General features: G+C 36.2%; 1 protein-coding gene across 2 annotated transcripts in view; it reads right to left on the minus strand.

The window, feature by feature from the left end:
• Positions 1–19,344, minus strand: part of Adamts6 (ADAM metallopeptidase with thrombospondin type 1 motif 6) — a 217,883-nt gene that overhangs the window by 151,723 nt on the left and 46,816 nt on the right. For both annotated transcript variants that reach the window (XR_012910889.1, XM_075976158.1), the window contains exon 8: positions 1,622–1,665. Coding sequence is in view for 1 of the 2 variants with exons in the window: in XM_075976158.1 (XP_075832273.1) it covers positions 1,622–1,665 (44 nt within the window). In the remaining variant the exon portion in view is untranslated. The remainder of the gene's footprint in view (positions 1–1,621; positions 1,666–19,344) is intronic.

The following is a 19,344-nucleotide window of genomic DNA, read 5'->3' on the forward strand; positions in this document are numbered from 1 at the left end:
TATGTATACCTGTTTTGAGGCTCTAAAGTAGATAAAACACTTAATAGATATCTATAGAATTTAAACAATAAATAAACCAATTAAATAAAACACTGCAGACAATTCTATATCAAATAACAATGCCTGTTCCTTGGTGACAGTATTAATTTTCAAAGCAATTTGAAAGCAATTAGAATTTTTCTTAATTGATTTTAGCAAAATCACTTTAGTAAAAAGACAGATAGTAGTACTTCTACAGCATAAATAATAAAATTGAGAAACAAGGGGGATTAAAAGACTATAAAACATAACAAACACACTGAAACTGTCAACGTTAGTGTGAATGTCAGGTTTTCACAGTTGCTCTTAAAACACTACAAAGAAAATCCCAGCATGAGCTAGTTCAGCAAAGAGAGTTCTTTCTGTGATAGGCATTTAACTACAAATTTTTCCATGGTTAATACTAGGCTTTGGCTAATTAGCATTTCTCCTCTAGTCATAAATCTTGAGCACAGGACAGGAGAAACAGTGTAAAAATGATCAAGAGAAAGTCCAGTCTTTAAAAGATGTTTCACTGAACCACCAGGAAGTTGGAAACATTTTTTTCCCTTAAGTCTACTTTAATTGGATATTTCCAAATGCTTAGGATATTCACAGAAATTGACTTATTCATTTACAGATAAGAAAACTGAGATATGACATATAGAAGTCAAAAAAAAAACCACTGTCTCTTACTTTAGCTTATGAGTCTGTAAAAAGTTTTCATGACACTAAAAATTGTCATGGGGAAAAAAATTTACCTTAAAAATAGTATTAGTTGCTTGGTTATTTGGCCTACTGGAAAGCTGCATATTAATCCATTTGTGTTTGCACTTACCTTTCAATCAATATGAAATAATGTTTTGTAAAAAATTAAACTTTTTTTTTAAGAATTCAAGATAATTACTGAAATGTTTTTCAAAAAGCAAAAGAAAATTCCTCAGTCTTTCTCCACCTCTAGCTATATTCTTTTATGAAATTCTTTGGTAATTGGACTAACTTTTTTTTTTTTTTGGATTTTTTGAGACAGGGTTTCTATGTAGCTTTGGTTCCTGTACCTGGAACTAGCTCTTGAAGACCACACTGGACTCGAACTCATAGAGATCCGCCTGCCTCTGCCTCCCGAGTGATGGGATTAAAGGCATGCGCCACTACCGCCCGGCTGGACTAACATCTTTTAAAATACCGGAGTTCATGGAAGATAAAACATACCAAAAGAAGTATAATTCTTTATGCTTCTATTTTAGTATCTCAATTTGTTTGTTTTCTTTCCTTCAAGTCTTGATAACAATAAGCTTTCATTTGTCTCAAACATCCTAGTTTTGAGTTTGTTTTTTGATTTTGTTTTACAAAATGTATTAGAAAGACAGAAAATATGAAAATGACTTGTAGCTTTAATTTGTAATTACTATCAACTTTTAAATAACCTTCTAAGTTGTTTTCAAGCAAATTATATATGCAAGAAAGGTTATGTTTAAAAATTTTAGGGGCAATTTCCCATGTAACAAAAAGAAAATTAACCCAATTAGTAATAATTAAGAGTATCATCATTGCCTGAAAAAGACATCTAAACTATCCGTTACTCAAACAAAACAAAACTTACCCAATGTTCCACAGGGCTTATTTTTATAAGTGCAGATATCATATCTATGGAGGAGAAAAAAAAGATAAATTTTGTAGAATATTTATATATTCCTTGCATTTCTTTTTTGGAGTTCTGTTTGTTCAGATCAAAATGGAAGAAATTATGAGCAGCCAGCTGGAGTACTGGATGACCAGTCCTATGGGTAAGGCGGACTGCACACACTCATAGTTCGACCTACAAATCAGTAGGATTCCGTCCAGCAAAAAAACAGAGAATTCTATTAAACTATCACATTATTTTCCATAGCTCATCTACAGGTTGCTACTGCTTCTCCCTCACTGAGTGGGTTTTATTATTAATAATAATCTCTTTGATCCTGCTAGACTGCTAGAGTACTTTCTTGCTATAGCCACAGACTATATGTCTCTAGCACTATTTGAAGATCTTTCAACACTACACAGGTACTTGTCTTTAAAAAAAAAAAGACAGTGTAATACATCAACAGGAAATAAATCAATGTTATATTTTATTCCTAATTGTACAGTAGAATTTACATAGTGAAAATACAAAAATTTTAAGTGACTTAAATTGATAAATAAATTCTGAATAGAATGTTTTCTTAATGTTAGACCACTGCTAGGCTGCATCAGAACTTGATAGAAAAGATATTAAAGAAATGCTACAAATTTTAAAATACATTACATTGCAGATGTTAAGTCAAAATTGATATGTTTATCTTACTTTATTATTATCCCTTAGAATCCTGTTTTCTTTCTAATGAGAGACAGAAAGGGATTGGATCTGGATGGGAGAGGCAGGGAGCAACTTGGAGGAGTAGGGAGAGAGAAAACTACAATCAGGAAATATAATGTAAGAAAAAAAACTACTTCAATAAAAGGGGAAAAAGTACCAGAGAGTATATACTGAATGTTATAATCAATTTATCTTGTGATCACTATGTTACATATTATAATATATAGACATAATTCATCCTATAAATATTCAAGTTGCTTTAAAGAAAGTCATTTCATGAGTTATACAGATACATACACTGTTTCTTGATTTCCTTCCAAATCCCGAAGTACCACTCACACCTTTGCTAAAACTGAGCTGCCTAAGACTGCATCTCAACTGTAATCCACCAGTTTTCCACTTCTTTATTCTTCTGCAATGACTCTGTCCTACTTTCAAAGAAGAAAGCATACTTTCGTCACACATGCCTAATTTTGTTAATATGCATTGACTACAGATATCTCCAGAACATAAAACAAAGGGGTAATTCAAGAAAGAATTGACGCTAGGAAACACAGTAAGAGCTAAGCAAGGAAAACTGGAGGGAAAAAAATCTTTATTTCATCCTGGGAAGGCTCTGAAACTTTCTGAGTGTCTTCTTGTTACAACTTAATCTAAATATCTCACAATTTTGGAATTCAGAAATGGAATATTTTTATAGAAAGTATTAATATGTTAAAATAAAGTCATGCTGGTAACTGACAATTTATGCCATAAGAAAGAATGTAGCAATGATGACCAATTCAAACAATTAGATTATGAGGTCAACACTTTCCTAATTGGATGAGCAGAGATACATATTAAATTAAATTTCATTTAGGAGTCAGTTAACAAAAAAATTAAATGATGTGTAACTGTGCATTTTAAATTTCATATATAAAATACTTATACTTTTAAGTAACTAAAGAGACAGTATCAATGTTATATATTGCTTTTATACTTTAATGAATATTGTCAAAACTTTCAAGTTTCAGATCTACCTCATTCAGTTTCTGATACTGGGGAAAACACACATGCACTTGCATACATGTGCATGCTCTAACATGAATGTACACACACACACGCTCACATGTAAATGTGTGCATGCTCTAACATGAATGCACACACACGCTCACATGTAAATGTGTGTGCGCGAGCACACACACATAAAATTTATGTACTATCTTGCTTCAGTAGGACCTGGGTCAAAAATAACAGACTAAAGAAAGAGTGTACTTTTTTGACTCTCAGGATCCTTTAAACAAATCAATATATATCCTAACTAACATGATGCAGCAGGAGCCCTGAACTGCAATTAGAAAAGGTCCTTTAAGAGCTTGGAGGAGAGCTTGGTCACTAAAGTGCTTGTCAGGCAAGCATGAGGACTTGAGTTAAAATACTGAGTACCTATGCCAAAAGTCACTGAAGGGAAGCAGAGGCAGAAGCACAAGGAGCTGAATTTGATTTCCAGAACCCAGGTAGCACTGGTAAGGAGAGAACAAGCAAATTGCTGGGCCTTACTGACCAGCCAGCCTGGTCCACTTGGTGATTTCAGGCCTGTGAGAGACCCTGCCTCAAAGATAAGGTGGATAGTGCTTGAGGCTATTCTCTGGGCTCCACATGAAAACATCACCACACATACCTATGTGCACCCAGGCACATGTGAACACACAAAAAATAACAAACATGATCATTAGATAATCCATATGTGCTGCATAGTTTTATGTCAACTTGGCATAAGCTAAAGTCATCTGAGAAGAAATCTTATGTCTCCATAAGATCAGGCGGTAGGCAAGCCTGTAGAGCATTTTCTTAATTAATGGTTCAGGGCCAAGCTATTGTGGGTGGTGCCATCCTTGGGCAGGAATCCTGGGTTCTATAAGAAAGCAGGCTGACCAAGTCATGAGGAGCAAGCCAATAAACAGCACTGCCCCATGGCCTCCGCATCAGCTCCTGCCTCCAGGTACTTGCCCTGTTTGAGTTCCTGTCCTGGCTTCTTCAATGATGGCCTACAGTGTTGAAGTGTGAGTCAAATGAACCCCTTTCCCCACAAGTTGCTTTTGCGTCATGATATTTCATGGAAATAATAGAAACCTTAACTAAAGTGGGGTGTGGTGGCTATAATCCTAGCACTTCAGAGGCAGAGGGAGGTGGGTCTCTGTTAAAGGCTAGCCTGATCTACAGAGCAAGTTCCAGGACAGCCAGTACTACACAGAGAAAACCTGTCTTGAAAAACCAATATAAATAAATAAAAAAGAAAAGAAAAAAGCCTAGCATGCCATACAAACCCTAGTGCTTGTACAAAATCAAAGTTCTAGTTTGGAGGTAAGTAATGCATTTGGGTAAGGAATTCATTTGTTACCATTCTTTCACCCCAATTCATGAGGATAAACTGACTGAGCAAAATAAAAAGATATATGGATGAGTATCTGTGACTGTAACATTGGCACATTTCTGTTACGAATATTTTTGACTATTAATTTTTGTCCGCACAAGTATCAGAAGGAACTGACATCTGACAATGTTGTATTTTGAGGTTTGTGAAATACAGCACTGCTTTACAATGATAAAAATAACTATATTGTAAAACCCAATGTTTGTACCCATGTGCCTGGACTGCTCTCAGCCTCGGCCAAAGACACCGCCTTTTAAAATGAACAGCAGCCAATGGAAAGATGTGTACCTGGTTCAAGTACTTAGAAAAGGAGAATGGCGGCTCAGCCCTAAATGGGACATCACCACTACCAACCAAGGCTCAGGACACATGACAAAAGAAAAGGCAGAAAGAATACAGGAAATGGAGGACGAGGAACGGTGCTGTGATATGTTTTTCCAAACATGACAATGCTATTGTGAGCATGAACTCTCTAAGTCATGTACAACTGCCTCGTGTACATCATTAGTTGTCTAAGTCATTATGTGTATGGGACAGGGAATGTATGTGCTTCTGTGTTCACAGCTCCTGGAGCTGGAGTTACAAAGAGTTGTGAGACATCTGATGTGGGAACTGGAAATTAAACCCTGCTTCTCTGGAAAAGCAGTATGAGCTTGTAGCCACAGAGCCTCGTCTTTCCAGCACCACCCATGGCTTGCTTGTTAGTTCTGTATATGCCACTCTGCTACTAAAAATATAAACAATGTACTTTAGAATTCAAGAAATAATCTTGTTTCAGTTTACCTTTTTAGGATTATTTATTACTCCCCAAACTTATGTCTACTTCTACCAAATATACTCACTATCCAGTCACCACAATCTAAAAAGATTTTGTATTTCCTTATATCCACAAACAGTCCATAAAAACCTCTTCTCCCATTTCTTCTGTGAAACTCTAGATATCAATTAGGTTCACATCAAATACTTTATCCTTCAAAAAGTAAGAAATAGCACATCTAACTACTACAGCAAGCACGTGCTTGTTTGCTTTCCTAAACTCCAGTAACTCATCCTCACAGATACAGTCAACAGTATTTAAAGAATATAAAATAATAACCAGACAAAGAAGGAAAGTAGGATATGAGGAAAAATGTGTTAAACAAAACAACAAAAACAATGGCAATAAGTTTGACTTTAATTTTAAAAGAAAATTACACTTATTTTTGTGTATGTGTGTCTATTAATATGTGATAATGAACATATAAATTTCATAGTTTATTCAAAGAACTATATGTCATTGTAACTGTATATAATTTTTATCGGCCAATTATTTCTTATTAAGGCTGCAGGAAAGTAAAATCAATTACTGTTTGTAATAGCCATGGTGAAATACAAAGACCAAATAATTGTACAGATTAATGGAACAGTGCAGACAGCACTATCAAATGTGCCACAAATCCACATCCTCTCTCTTCACATGTGGACAGCTCATCAGCACAGATACTATGGTGCGTGGAGTTCTTTAGCATTGAATTTCATGAGCACTCAGAAGACAAACTGCACAGTGTTTCCTCAAAATAACTTTGAAGTTATCTGCTTCTTGTAAGCTGCTAAAAATGCATACATGATACTATAATTCTCTTATAAGATACTTCATTATTAGTATTTGGAAAATGTTATATTTTCCATCATGTCAGCTTTCTTGAGAACTTAACCGAATTTTGTGGATCCCAATAGTGGAGAAAAATAAACTGTCCAGATTGTTAGAAACTTTCAATATGAATTCCATAGTTGGGGGATGGTAGGGCCTAAACACAAACACTGCAAGCTGTAGAATAAATAGAAGATCAGAATGAATAGCTTAAAATACTTTATACAAACATGAAGTGGGTTTTGTTTGTATAAATTTACAATCCATTCTGATCCAAAATTCCTCTTTGTAAGATGTACAATTACAGTGAATGTCTCGGTATTCCAAAGGCATTTAAAAGACACCAATATCACCTACCTTTTAAAAAAAGTTTTAAATTCATAAAGTCTGGTACGCAAAGTTCAGCACCAACACCACTTCACAGGACAGGCACCTCACTTTCAATCTAGAACACCCAAATTGTTTTCGTTTCTACACCACTGCAACTAACAATCCTGCCAGACTACACAAAACTGTTCAGTGGGTTTTGTCTGATGTGGAAAAAAAAGTCCAAAGGGACTAGGAGGTGCCACCAAATGCATGCCACGATAAGATCTAAACTAGCTTCACTACAAATTACTGCCTTCACTCAGCACATCAATTGCTTCAGTTCTTTATCTTGGTGTAAGAACTGTTTTATCCAGTTAATTTAAAATTCATTGCAGAGGTAAAGGTGTGAGGGGAATTAACTACATTATATTTGAGGGAATCATCATGATAGGAACTTTCTGAAGAGTCAATCTATATAACTACAAGCTTTATTGCGCAGTGATCATCAGGTCATAACATGAAATTGTGTATGACTAAAAGAATGTGAAGCTAGCCTGTCAGATTTGAATTCTAATTCTGGTGCTGCCAATAACTGAATATAAGCCGTCTTCCAAATCATCTCACTGTGCCTTAATTTTCCTGTCCTGTCTGACCTCGAACTCACAGAGATCCAACTGCCTCTGCCTCTCAAGTGCTGGGATTAAAGGTGTGTGTCACTGCTGCCTAACCAGATAGAATATTCTTAATCAACGCAAAAGCGCTTAGCTTTTAAAACAGTGTAATCTCATTATTGCTGTTCTAAAAAGAAAGATACTGGCAAAATTAAATATATAGAGACTCTGTCATAATACACTGCCTTTTAGAAAACTGTCATGTTTAATTAAGGCAAATATAAATACCTCCTAAACATGGAAAGTAGTATGGTGTGGAAGAATGTACCCTGGAGTCAGGAGATTTACCATTTATTAATTATATGCCTCAGATAATATTAGAGACAATTTTAAGAATCTATATTAGGGAACTGTTCTAAGGTCCTCTTTAGAAGCACTTGACAGAAGGTAATATTGTCTGTAGTTAGTTCAACTAAGTCCTTCCTATAGGTAAGATGAAGGGTATCACATGAGAGAACATACCAATGTCTTGACCTATAACTGCTACCCTTGGCTGTAGATTTTCAGAACGTAAGATTTTATATGATCATCTATTTTCAGTAAATGAGCAAGACTACAGAATCAAATGCTAACAAATAAATTCTTGGCTCTAGTTTTCAACATCAAATCATCAAATGAAATTTTAAAACTTTCTTTTTGAAATACCAAAGGCAAAATGATTCAAAATTTAGTGTGCACAATCTTGGGAATTAAGTAGAATTGGGCCTGGTCATTACTTTGATAAGAAAAATGCTAACAAAATCTACTAACAATATCTAATTCCTGCCAAACAGGAAAAAGTAAGTAACAATATTCCTGGCAGAGGAGTAAGCCAATACTCAAACCACTACTTGATATTCAGTTTTGTGGACTTACGCTCCATACAAAAGGTACAAGAGTCTCACCTATGTGTGGTCTCATCAGGATCAATGGTCCTAACACTATCATCTTACTGATCTCCTATCCTCAGCAGATATGGTTTTAAAGTTCAGACTGAACTGTGACTGAAGTCTAACTCAATCCATGGGACTGCTGCTCACATAGTCAGAACAAACTCCAGATACTTTCCCACCCCTACATTCAGTAGCAGAGCTACTGCTCTGCTCCATAAACACTGTTGTTCCTGAATGACTTTCAGAGAAAAACCAAAAGGAAAATAAATTAAAGCAGTCAACCCAAAAGTCAAGAAGGCATGGGTAGCAAACAAGACAGAGTCTCTCCTTTCTAAGCACCTATTCCAAGAAAAAGAATGGGGAAAGAAATTCTTTTTAAAATAGGCCAGTTATTTTACAAGACACAGCAAGGGGAGAGTTACGTGTTGCATCAGAGTTCTTCAAAACAATACAAGACAATCATAGAGTTGCACTAAAATAAATACCCCATGAACAATTTGAACTAAAAACTTAAAAAAATCTAAATAACAATTATATTCCTTATTTTATGTTGAACAAGATACTGCTAAAAATAAGTGCCTTAAAAAAATGAATTAATTACTGTGGCAGTGGGGGGAATCCCACATTAACCTTTAAAAAACATACTGTTTAAGTAAGAAAAGGTCATTTTTAATAACAATCCAAACACAAAGACTTAATTAAAAATATATGTGTATATATCTTACATTTATGTTGGGCAAAGTCTAAACGGTGTGGTTAATGCTAAAATTTATCTGATTTTCCCATCCATACAATTAGTTTTTCAATGTTCTCTCAGCCCTCACCTCTCAGTGCTCTCTAGAAACTACCTTTGATGGTACAGCTCACTTTACTCAAGATCAAAGCAGTTTGCAGCAAGGCAGAAAGACCATTCTTTTCATTTCAACCTTAAACAACTTCATAACAATCTTCTGAGTAGCTGAGGCTTATGTTCTAAATGAACACAACTTAACTTTTGCCCAGTCCTGTTCCTTTCCCTCCTCCTACAGCTGTAAATACTCAGAGTTCTCACAAAGACTTGCTAATCTTCTGTTTGGGGTAAAAGTAATTTGGAATTATCATAAGTAAATCAAGCAAATGCTATATACATAACTGTCTTAGTTAGGGTTTCTATTGCTTTGATGAAATACCATGATCCAAAATCAATTTAGGAAGGAAAGGGTTTATTTGGCATACACTTCCACATCACAGTCTGTCAATGAAGGAAGTCAAGATAGGAACTCAAACAGGACACAAGAACCTGGAGGCAGGAGCTGATGCACAGGCCATAGAAGGTACAGCTAGTACTGGCTGGCTCCCCAGGGATTGCTCAGCCTGCTTTCTTATAGAACCCAGAACCACTGGCCCAGAGATGGCACCACCACAATGGTCTCTCCATCAGTCACTAATGAAAAAAACGCCCTACAGGCTTGCCTATAGCCAAATCTTATGGAGGCATATTCTTTTTTCTTTCTTTCTTCTTTTCTAATTGAAAACTTGTTTTCTTACTTTCTAATTGAAACAAACTATCAATTTTCATTTTAAATATCAATCCCAGTTCCCACTCCCTCCCCTCCTCCCATTCCCTCTACCTTTCCCCCATACCACTCCCCATCCACTCCACAGAGAGGGTAAGGCACATTGCTTTGAGGTACAAGGCTCTCCCTACTATATCTAGGCTGAACAAGGTATGCATCCAAAGAGAATAGGTTCCCAAAAATCAAGTACAAGCAGTAGGGATGAATCCTGGTGACACTGCAGTCTGCCCCAGCCATATAATTGTCACCCACATTCAGAAGGACTAGTTTGGACCTATGCTGTTTCCTTCCCTGTCTGGCTGGAGTTGGTGAGCTCCCATTAGCTCAGGTAAACTGTTGTTGTGGGTGTATGCATCATGGTCTTGACCTCTTTGCTCAATATTCTTATTCCTCCCACTCTTCAACTGGACTTTGGGAGCTCAATCCAGTGCTCTGCTGCAGATCTTTACCTGTTTCTATCAGTTGCTAAATGAAGGTTCTATTTAAGATATTCATCAATCTTACTATAGGGCAAGGCCAGTTCGGACACCCTCTCCTCTATTGCTTAGGGTCTTAGCTGGGGTCATCCTTGTGGATTCCTGGGAATTTCTCTACTGCCAGGTTTTTTGCTTGCCCTATAATGGCTCCTCAATCAAAATATCTCTTTCCTTGTTCTAATCTGTCTTTCCTCCATCTTGACTATCCCATTCCCTCAAGTTCACTTCCCTGCCCCCATCCCCTTCTCCCCTCGTCTTCCCCCACCCCCATGCTCCCAATCTTGTCAGACGATCCTATTTCCCCTTTCCAGGTGAATCTATGTATGTTTTTCTTAGGGTTCACCTTGTTACCCATTTTCTCTAGAAATATGAACTATAAGCTCAATATCCTCTGCTTTACAGCTAGTATCCACTTATGAGTGAGTACATACCATGTTCATCTTTCTGGGTCTGGGTTACCTCACTCAGGATGTTTTTCTCTAGTTCCAAAATTCGCATTGGAGGCATTTTTTAAGTTGAGGTTTGCTCCTCTCAGATGACTTCAATTTGTGCCAAGTTGACATAAAACAGGCCAGCCCAATAATCAATCACACAAAACTCCATAGAGATCATGCTATCCAAATAGCTTGGGACTAGAAACATTGAATTTCTGAGATTTTCAATTTTGGAGGATCTGAATATACAAAATGAAATATCTTCAGATGTGGCATCAACTTAAACACAAAATTCACTTATGCTTCATCTACCCTGTAAACACAGAGCTAATTATAACCATTTTATAATATCCTTGCACTGCTTTTAGAAATAAAAATAGGGAGCTTGTTAGGCAACCCTTGTTTGGACATTTAAAAAGTGTAAATATTGTTTCTAAGGGATGACTGATTTGAATCTACCACTATCTTGAAAGACAAGAAAGACAACAAGATGAACTAAATGTACTCCTTAAAATGGATGTTTGTATTTTGGTTCAACTATTTATATTAGTTACTATTTTCTCATCATTATGGCCAAACACCTGACAGATACAACGTAAATAAAGATGTCTATTAATTCACAGTTTTAGTCTATGTTAGCAAGAAAGCATGCAGAGTTAATGGCAATTAAAATGTGTGATATGATAGATGCTCTTGCACCCTAACAGACCAAGAACCAGAATGCTAACCCAGAGTGGGCTTGGACTACGCCCTCACATGTCTGCCCACAATGACTCACCTATATAAACCAAATCCTACTGCTCCCTTATTTACAACCTCCCAAAACACCACCTCCAGCTGGGGATCAAGTATTCAATTACACTAGCCTCTAGGAAGGACACATTTTGGATTCAAACCACAGCCGTCTGCCCCCAACTTCTTTGGGCGTATGGCCATCTCACATGCGAAGGCTTTAACAACACCTTGAAGAGTACCTGTCATTCAAAAGGCCAAATTTCTTCTAATACTCAAAGCAAGTGATTAGCTGTGAACCCCAGCAAAATATAACAACAAAAATAATAATGAACAAATTAAGCCAAAACAAAAACTAAGTTAGGTGCTTCCTATATACAATGAGAGTAAACATTCTCATTGCCAAAGGAATGAAAGATGTAATAGATTAGATTAGACCAAAACAAGACTGAAAGCCAACAGAGCAATTTTTAACCATTTATGTCTGTGTTCAACATTCATAATATGCAGTGGCAACATCTGAAATCCAAGAGACTTCAGAAATTTCTTCCTATGGTTCTGACAATTTCAGTACAAATCTGTAGGTGTACTATTACTTGAAGATGACCCTGATTCGTGGTATTCCTGATTCTTCTATTATCCTTGGTTCTCTAGGGCAACTTAGGTTTCATATCTGTCCAAGGACATCACCACCCTGAGTGCATCCGATCTCGTCTCATATACAACTTCAGACACTGACCTCACACTGCTACACATTCTCTGACCTCATAAGCTTTTTTTCTAGAAACATGGTACAAGTTCTATAGCACTTGCACTCTTTATGACTGAAAATCCGGAACCATGAGGGCAATGGGAGGTATCTGGGACTCTTTATGTCAGGAATTCTCAACCTCCAAAATTATTTACATTGTGATTCATAAGAGTAGCAAAATTATTTATGAAATAGCAACAAAATAATTTTGTGGTTGGGGATCACCACAACATGAGGAACTGTATTAAAGGGTAGTAACTATATTAGGAAGATTAAGAACCACTGCTTTAGACCATGACTATGGAAGCCTCTAGGTGTTTGTTTCACCAAACCTATGAAAACATTATCTCTAAAAGGTCATTTTCCAGGAAGAAAAACCAATTATTCTATCTTTTCAGGCATTCTATTTGTAAGGCAAACTCAGTCACACATTTTTACATATTATTCCTGGAGCACTAAGCACAAGAGTCTTGCCTTCAAGGTACCTATACTATCCTTTCTGTATAAAGCCCAAGGTCCTCTGCAATAGAAGGTATTAATCTCTTTAACAGCCACTGTCCTTCATTGGTACCTGCTTTATTCACATCTACCCTGTCTACAACTTTGACACACTCATGCTCCTTTCCTTACCAAATTGTACAACTTTCACATTTTTTCTGTTATTTTTGGCTTTAGATTCTTGCTATAAATCCAGCTAAAATCAGCCAGTAATAACTGCCATAGTCTAGAAGCTATGCCGTCTTGAAAGTTTCTCCACCAAATAAATTAGTCCATTACTTGCAGATTCAACCCCACTCTAATTTTTAAGAAATTGGAAGAATGTAGCTAGATTCTTTGTTTAAATGCAACACGCATGGCCTCTAACCAATTTATGATAGGGGCCTGTGTCTCCTTCTATAACTTCATGAGCACAGCCTTTACCATTTACGTCTGCAACATAAACTCCCGTCAGTTTTCTAGGAATTGTCTAGCTCCCAGTCCTAAACTCCACACTCATCCCACAAGTTAATTCCAAAAGCCTACATGCCCCATCATCAGTGTAACCACAGCAACAAACCTATTTCTCAGTACTAACTTTTTATATTAGTTATGTACTCCTTGCTGTGACCAACACATTATAGAAGCAATGTGATGGAGAAAGATTTGGGCAGGTGGCTCCAATCTATCCTAATGAAGGAAGAAATATAAAGTGCAAGTCAGTGGGAGAGTGAGGAAGTGAGGAAGAAACTCCCGACATTTTGGCAGACGTGAAGGAGAAGCTCCTGACATCTCAGCAAATCAGAAAGCTGAATATTAAATCAGAAGAAGCAGGACTATAATCCTCAAGATCCGCCTCCAAGAGCCTGCTTTTACCATAGACACCTTACATCCTTATGGTTCTAAAACTTTCTAGAACAGTACAACCAATTCTAAATCAGATTTAAACTTTATCAACTATCAAATTTAATTTGAAATGTTTTATCTAACATTGGGTCATTGGGTTGCATTCCCACACAAAACTATTCAAAGATTTTTATTATAGTTTTAGTAATTCAAACAGTATTGTCTACACTACTTGCAGAACTTTTTACAAAATGAAAATTTGGCAAAAGTTCACAAACAAAACAAAGCAAAACCCCCAAACCCTCAGAGCTTTTCTGCATATGAGAGCCTGGCACTTCATTTTATGTCTATTTCCACACACACTGTTATTACCTAACATCTGAGCCACAACTGCCTCCTGCTTTGGGGTATGTTTATAATTAGGCCTGGATGATGCTTCCCTTTGCCCTTTACAGATATTTCTTAAGCTTCAACAGTTAGTTGCTGTGTCAGTCCTAAAACAGACTTTTTTGGACCATGCCATATCTGAGAAACTTTGTTTGTTGTTCTCTGACATGGTTATTAGTCTTAGAGTGTCTATAACAAAATATGTTATATGCAAGGATAACTTAGAAACAACTGAAATCTATTCCTCATATTATGGAATCACAGAAGTCAGATCCAAGTACCAACATTTGGGATCTGCTGTGGGCTCTCTGCTGCAGAAATGCAACATTCTTACTGTATACTTACATAGTCAAATGGCAAAAGAGGGTACCAACTTCCCTTTAACTCTTCTGTAAAGGAAGCAATCTTATTCATGAGGCTCTGATCTCAATAATTACTTCTATTATTATGAATTACCTATGGGAATATGTCCCTCTTCTTAATACCATCATCCTTGTTATTAGATATTGGCATATACATTCTGGGGAAGTGGTGGATAAAAATATCCAGATTATATCACAGTATATATTTTATGTAGAGTTCATATTAATAAATATTAATAATAAATATATATTTCTTCTCTTGTTCCCTTTTCATTCTTAGAATATAAATTCCACCAGTAAAACTGCAAGAAGGTTCTAGTGTCTGGCACAAAATAACTTCCAACAAATATTTGAACACCAGTGACTACAAGCTTAACTCAGATAGACCTAAGCTTGAAACTTAGATCTGTGATTTCTTTTTTAAACCTAGGTGACCAAAAGTTTCCTTTATGCCATACATTTCTCAAATGTGAGGTGAGATACGATGACCACATAAATCACAACACTACTACGGCTTTACATGAAGGAAAATACACAAAGTGCTTAGCGAACTTCTGGGGCAAGATCCTGTATTAGGAGCTGTCCCTGCTTCTATGAGATAGAAGCCTTGGGGGTGGAGGGCCTCTATTCCAAGGAGAAAATGAACGGAAGAACGTGGGGAACCTCAGTAGAAATGATAGGACAGTCATAGCATGGAAAACTAAAAGCTTACACAGCTAAAAGCAGACGCTCCAGGCTGGGTTCCCGTAGAGAAGGAGCTAAAACTATGCCCACAGTTTCACTACTGCTGAGAATCAAGCCCTCAAGAGAAGGCTTCACAATTAAAGGACTCCCAAATAAAATTAGAAGAGAAACTCACCTCAGAGGTGCAAACCATGCACAGAAGTATATAAATATGAGAAAAAAAAGCAAAACATTCTTCCAAAAGATCCTAATTCTTCACTAACAACTCTAAAATACAAAATGGATGAAATAAAAGACAAGAAACTTATAACCATAGTTGTAAAAACTGTCTGAGCCTTCAAAGAAGATTCAAAAAAGGTGACCAAAAAGGAAGTCAGTTGAAGACTTGTATAAGAAAGTCAGCAAACATGAATAAAAAAACCTTATCAACAAGATTTAGAAATTTGGCAAGGAAACTGAGATTGTGCGTGGTGAAGGAGGACTAGTATGTTAGGAAAGTAAGACTCAGTAAGTCAAGCAAACAGTGGAATGGATCAAAGCACACTGACTGCGAGAGCAAATTAAAAGTAAAATAAACATACTTGCTAACTTTTCATTGATATAAGCTTGCATCTCTAAGTGCTGTTATTCAATACATTGGAAAAAGGTAGCAGGTGGCAGAGGCCACTCATATCTTGGAAAAATCATAAAATAGAGATCTCTAGTCAGAAATAAAAACAAATTATCCACTCCAAAACCCACCCCCAGTAACCCACTTCTGCTATCACGCCTATATGTACCTCACAACCTCCCCAAAATGTTCTCACAACCTCCCCAACATGTCAAACACATGAGCTCAGGGAAGAATATTTTGCACCAAATCATAAATAACGTAGCATCTTTTTGAATGTGTAATAAGAAATAATTTCCCTTGAGTTAATGAATAGATAATTCTCAAAACCTAGACTTAGTTTTTGAAATTGCAGTCTTCCTTTGATTTTCACAAAGAATCTGCTTTGTAACTTCATGTTAAATATTAGTTTCAAAAAGTAAAATGCATATAAAATTATTTTACACATACACACACACACACGGAGAGAGGGGGGGTGGTCTGAAACTTCTGATACCAGGGCTTATTATTCCTAAATATTTTCAGAATAAATCTCTTCCTTTGGGCATATTTTCTCATATAGTCACAGAAAAATCACTCATGTTTACAATATGTTTATCTAAACTATATTCCAATTCTGTCATTTGACCTGAAGATGTCCTTTTACTTCTTCTAAAACAGAATCCAGCATAGGCTAGATACTACATTTAATAATCATCTTTCTCTTTTTTGTTTCCTTCTTTTTTTGTTTTTGTTTTTGCCTTTCAATACAGGGTCTCTGTGTGTTCCCTGGTTGCCTGTCCTGGAAGTCACTCTGTAGATCAGCCTGGTCTCAAACTCTTACTTATGAACATATATTATATATGTAGTTTTATATTCATAATTTTAACATTTATGCCTATGTGAATTTAATTATCCAAAAACTTATGATTTCTTAAAGAACATTAGCACATTTCATCAGCTAGGCAGAGCTGCACATTTTTCAAAATATCTCCTATATAAATACCACTCTGTTAAAAACTTAGCATGCTGGGAAAAAAGAATAAACATCTTTATTATCTGTAAGCACATAGATGATTCTCCAAACATGAACTTCTGAAGTGAAATAAGTGAGATTTCAAGGAAAGTTGAGCCTTTTCTTCCTCATTATATGTCAAATAATCTCTCCAAAAATGAAGAAAAAGCAATTCTGTTACTGTTAGTAAGTTTTTATTTCTGCCTTATTTGTATATAACATAAAAATACAAACTTAACAAAAGAAAAGGGAAAGCAAACAGTTCTCCATGCAGTCCTGGAGAAAGTCAGGCTAACATAGTGATGGGAATAATCATTATTCGTGTACAAAAGTGCTCACAATAACATGGGCTCCCATACAAGTGACTCACCACTGAAGGAGTGTGTTTAATCCTTAAGAGTTATGACAAGTCTATAATGGTAGAGGAAGTAATTTCCATGCCAAAGAGAAGTTCTGCTTCTTTCTTTTGGGACACTGGCTATTATTTCCTCTGTGTAAGGAACTAGGTAATTGCCCTAAGACATGCAGAGAAAGTCTAAACTAGCCTACATAGAGAAACAATGTTAGCAGGATAAGATGCCTTATTGCCCAGCCCCTACAGTCCCCCGTTTTTCCATCTCAAGTCAGGGTAGAGGTGTAATTACATTAGAGTCCTGGGCAGAACTGCTCAAATCAGCACTCCCTAACTTCACTACCAAGAGAGAGCATGAGCAATAATAAAAATAATGGTCATTGTTATAATACAATAAATTTTAATATGAGTTGCTATGAAGCAATAGATAAATGCTGTGGGACAATGGTCTTGTACCCTGTAAAGATTTGTCACTTGGACAAATCTTGTATTGGCCAGTAACCAGGAAGGAAGTATAGGTGGGGGTGACCTGAACAGGAGAATTCTGGGAAGAAGAAAGGCTCAGTCTGCAGCCATCACCAAAGGCAGAGGAAGCAAGATGAGAATGCCTCACTGATAAAAGGCACCAAGCCACATGGCTAACACAGAAAAGAATTATGGGTTAAGGTGTAAGAGTTAGTTAATAAGAAGCCTGAGCTAATAGGTCAACCAGTTTATAATTGATGTAGGCCTCTGAGTGTTTTTTGGGGACTGAACAGCTGTAGGACCGGGAAGAAACCTCTATCAACAGATAAAGAAAATGTAGCAGCATTGCAGACAGTGGATGTCATGGACTGAGAAGACAAAAAGTGCTCAGGTAAGGAAGCAAACATATGCAACTCATCATCCTTACTCAGTCAAGGGGTGGAATTATAACATAATGATAAGTATCTGCTCAGCATGCATGAGGTCCTTAGTTCACTTCCAAGTACTAGAAAATGATAGTGATAGTAATGCTTATTCATGTTTCAGCAGGGATTTCACTTTTTTCAACCTCAATTATTTAATCAATCTAATACAAAACCCAAAGCAAAAAAATTCATGAAGCATGAGTGATAAAACTCAGTGCTGAAAGAGTGAACAGCACTGAGTAGGGCTATATTTTCAATATTTGGACCTATCTACAAAGTTCCAGGGGCTTAGTTTCTGATGTAGCCTTTCTAATAATAATATTACATGGCATAGATTTGTCATTTAATAATTTATGGAGTATTCAGGTACACAATTTAATTTGATCATATAAATAACCCTATGAAGTCTCAGTCAGAGTCTTATAAAAATAAAACTGAGTCAAAGAAGTTACATGACTTGTTCAAGATTAAAAAACTTGGAAGAAAAGTGTTTAATCTGCTCAAGCAAAAAACTTGAATGCTAGTCCTAGCTGATGGCTAAGATCTAAGAATGTGCATATAAAACAAGGTGGTATATCAGAACTAATAATTACTAATCATGTAATGCATGTACAAATGGATCACAAGAGATGTATAATAAAAGTATGTTCCAAAGTGTATAATAAATAACTAGACAACTAATTAATAGTTTGCTCCAGAGTTCTGAACTTTTTACTTTAAAAATACCTTCCTTTGAGAATCTTGTATTTTTATTATACTCTAGATAATCACCAAGGGCTATTCTAAGGACTAATCTCAGGCGTCTTGTAATCTCTTAAAGTTAAACAAAGTAGGTGCTATTTCAAAGTCTTTCAAGGTTTGATTTAATGAATAGCAAGGATCTCAGATCCACAGGGAGAAATTTTCTAGCACAACCTCCCCAGCTATCTTTTGAAAAAGAAAGTTAGCATATGCACCAAATGGAGTTCTTGTTGTGCTCCAAGTATTGCTTATTGGGGATGATATGTGTTGCTACTGTCTTTTGGTCTACACAAATATATATGGTTTTAAGAGTTCCTGCCCTGTGCTTTTTCATTAACCACGTCTACCCAAACACTGGAACAGTTCCATCTCCTTTTAACAACTTCCCATTAAACCTCATGGACCATATCCTGTACTTAATGGGCTGTTAATATTTTAAAGCTTCTGTCCCTCTACTGTAAATCCCTGGTCCCCATTGAAATGTTGAAAACACATACAAAAGGATTTTTCCAGCAGAAACAAAGAAATCACACAACTCACATTTTGACAAACAGTAAACTGTCCATTTATAAGAGATGCTGTAATATCAGTGCAGCATGCAGTAATTATGACAGCTGTGTATCAGAACACATTGAATATCGCTGGGCACATGCAGACATTTCACTGGCTTCAAGCCACATACTTGCCACAAAGCACTTATTTAATCATTAACATGCCACCTGATTGAAAATCAAAACAAACCTAAAATTAAGGTAATATGCCAAGAGAATTTAACCTTATTATTTATTTAAGTTTAATAAA

Source organism: Microtus pennsylvanicus, chromosome 6 (genome assembly GCF_037038515.1).
Source record: "Microtus pennsylvanicus isolate mMicPen1 chromosome 6, mMicPen1.hap1, whole genome shotgun sequence".
Classification (NCBI taxonomy): Eukaryota; Metazoa; Chordata; class Mammalia; order Rodentia; family Cricetidae; genus Microtus; species Microtus pennsylvanicus.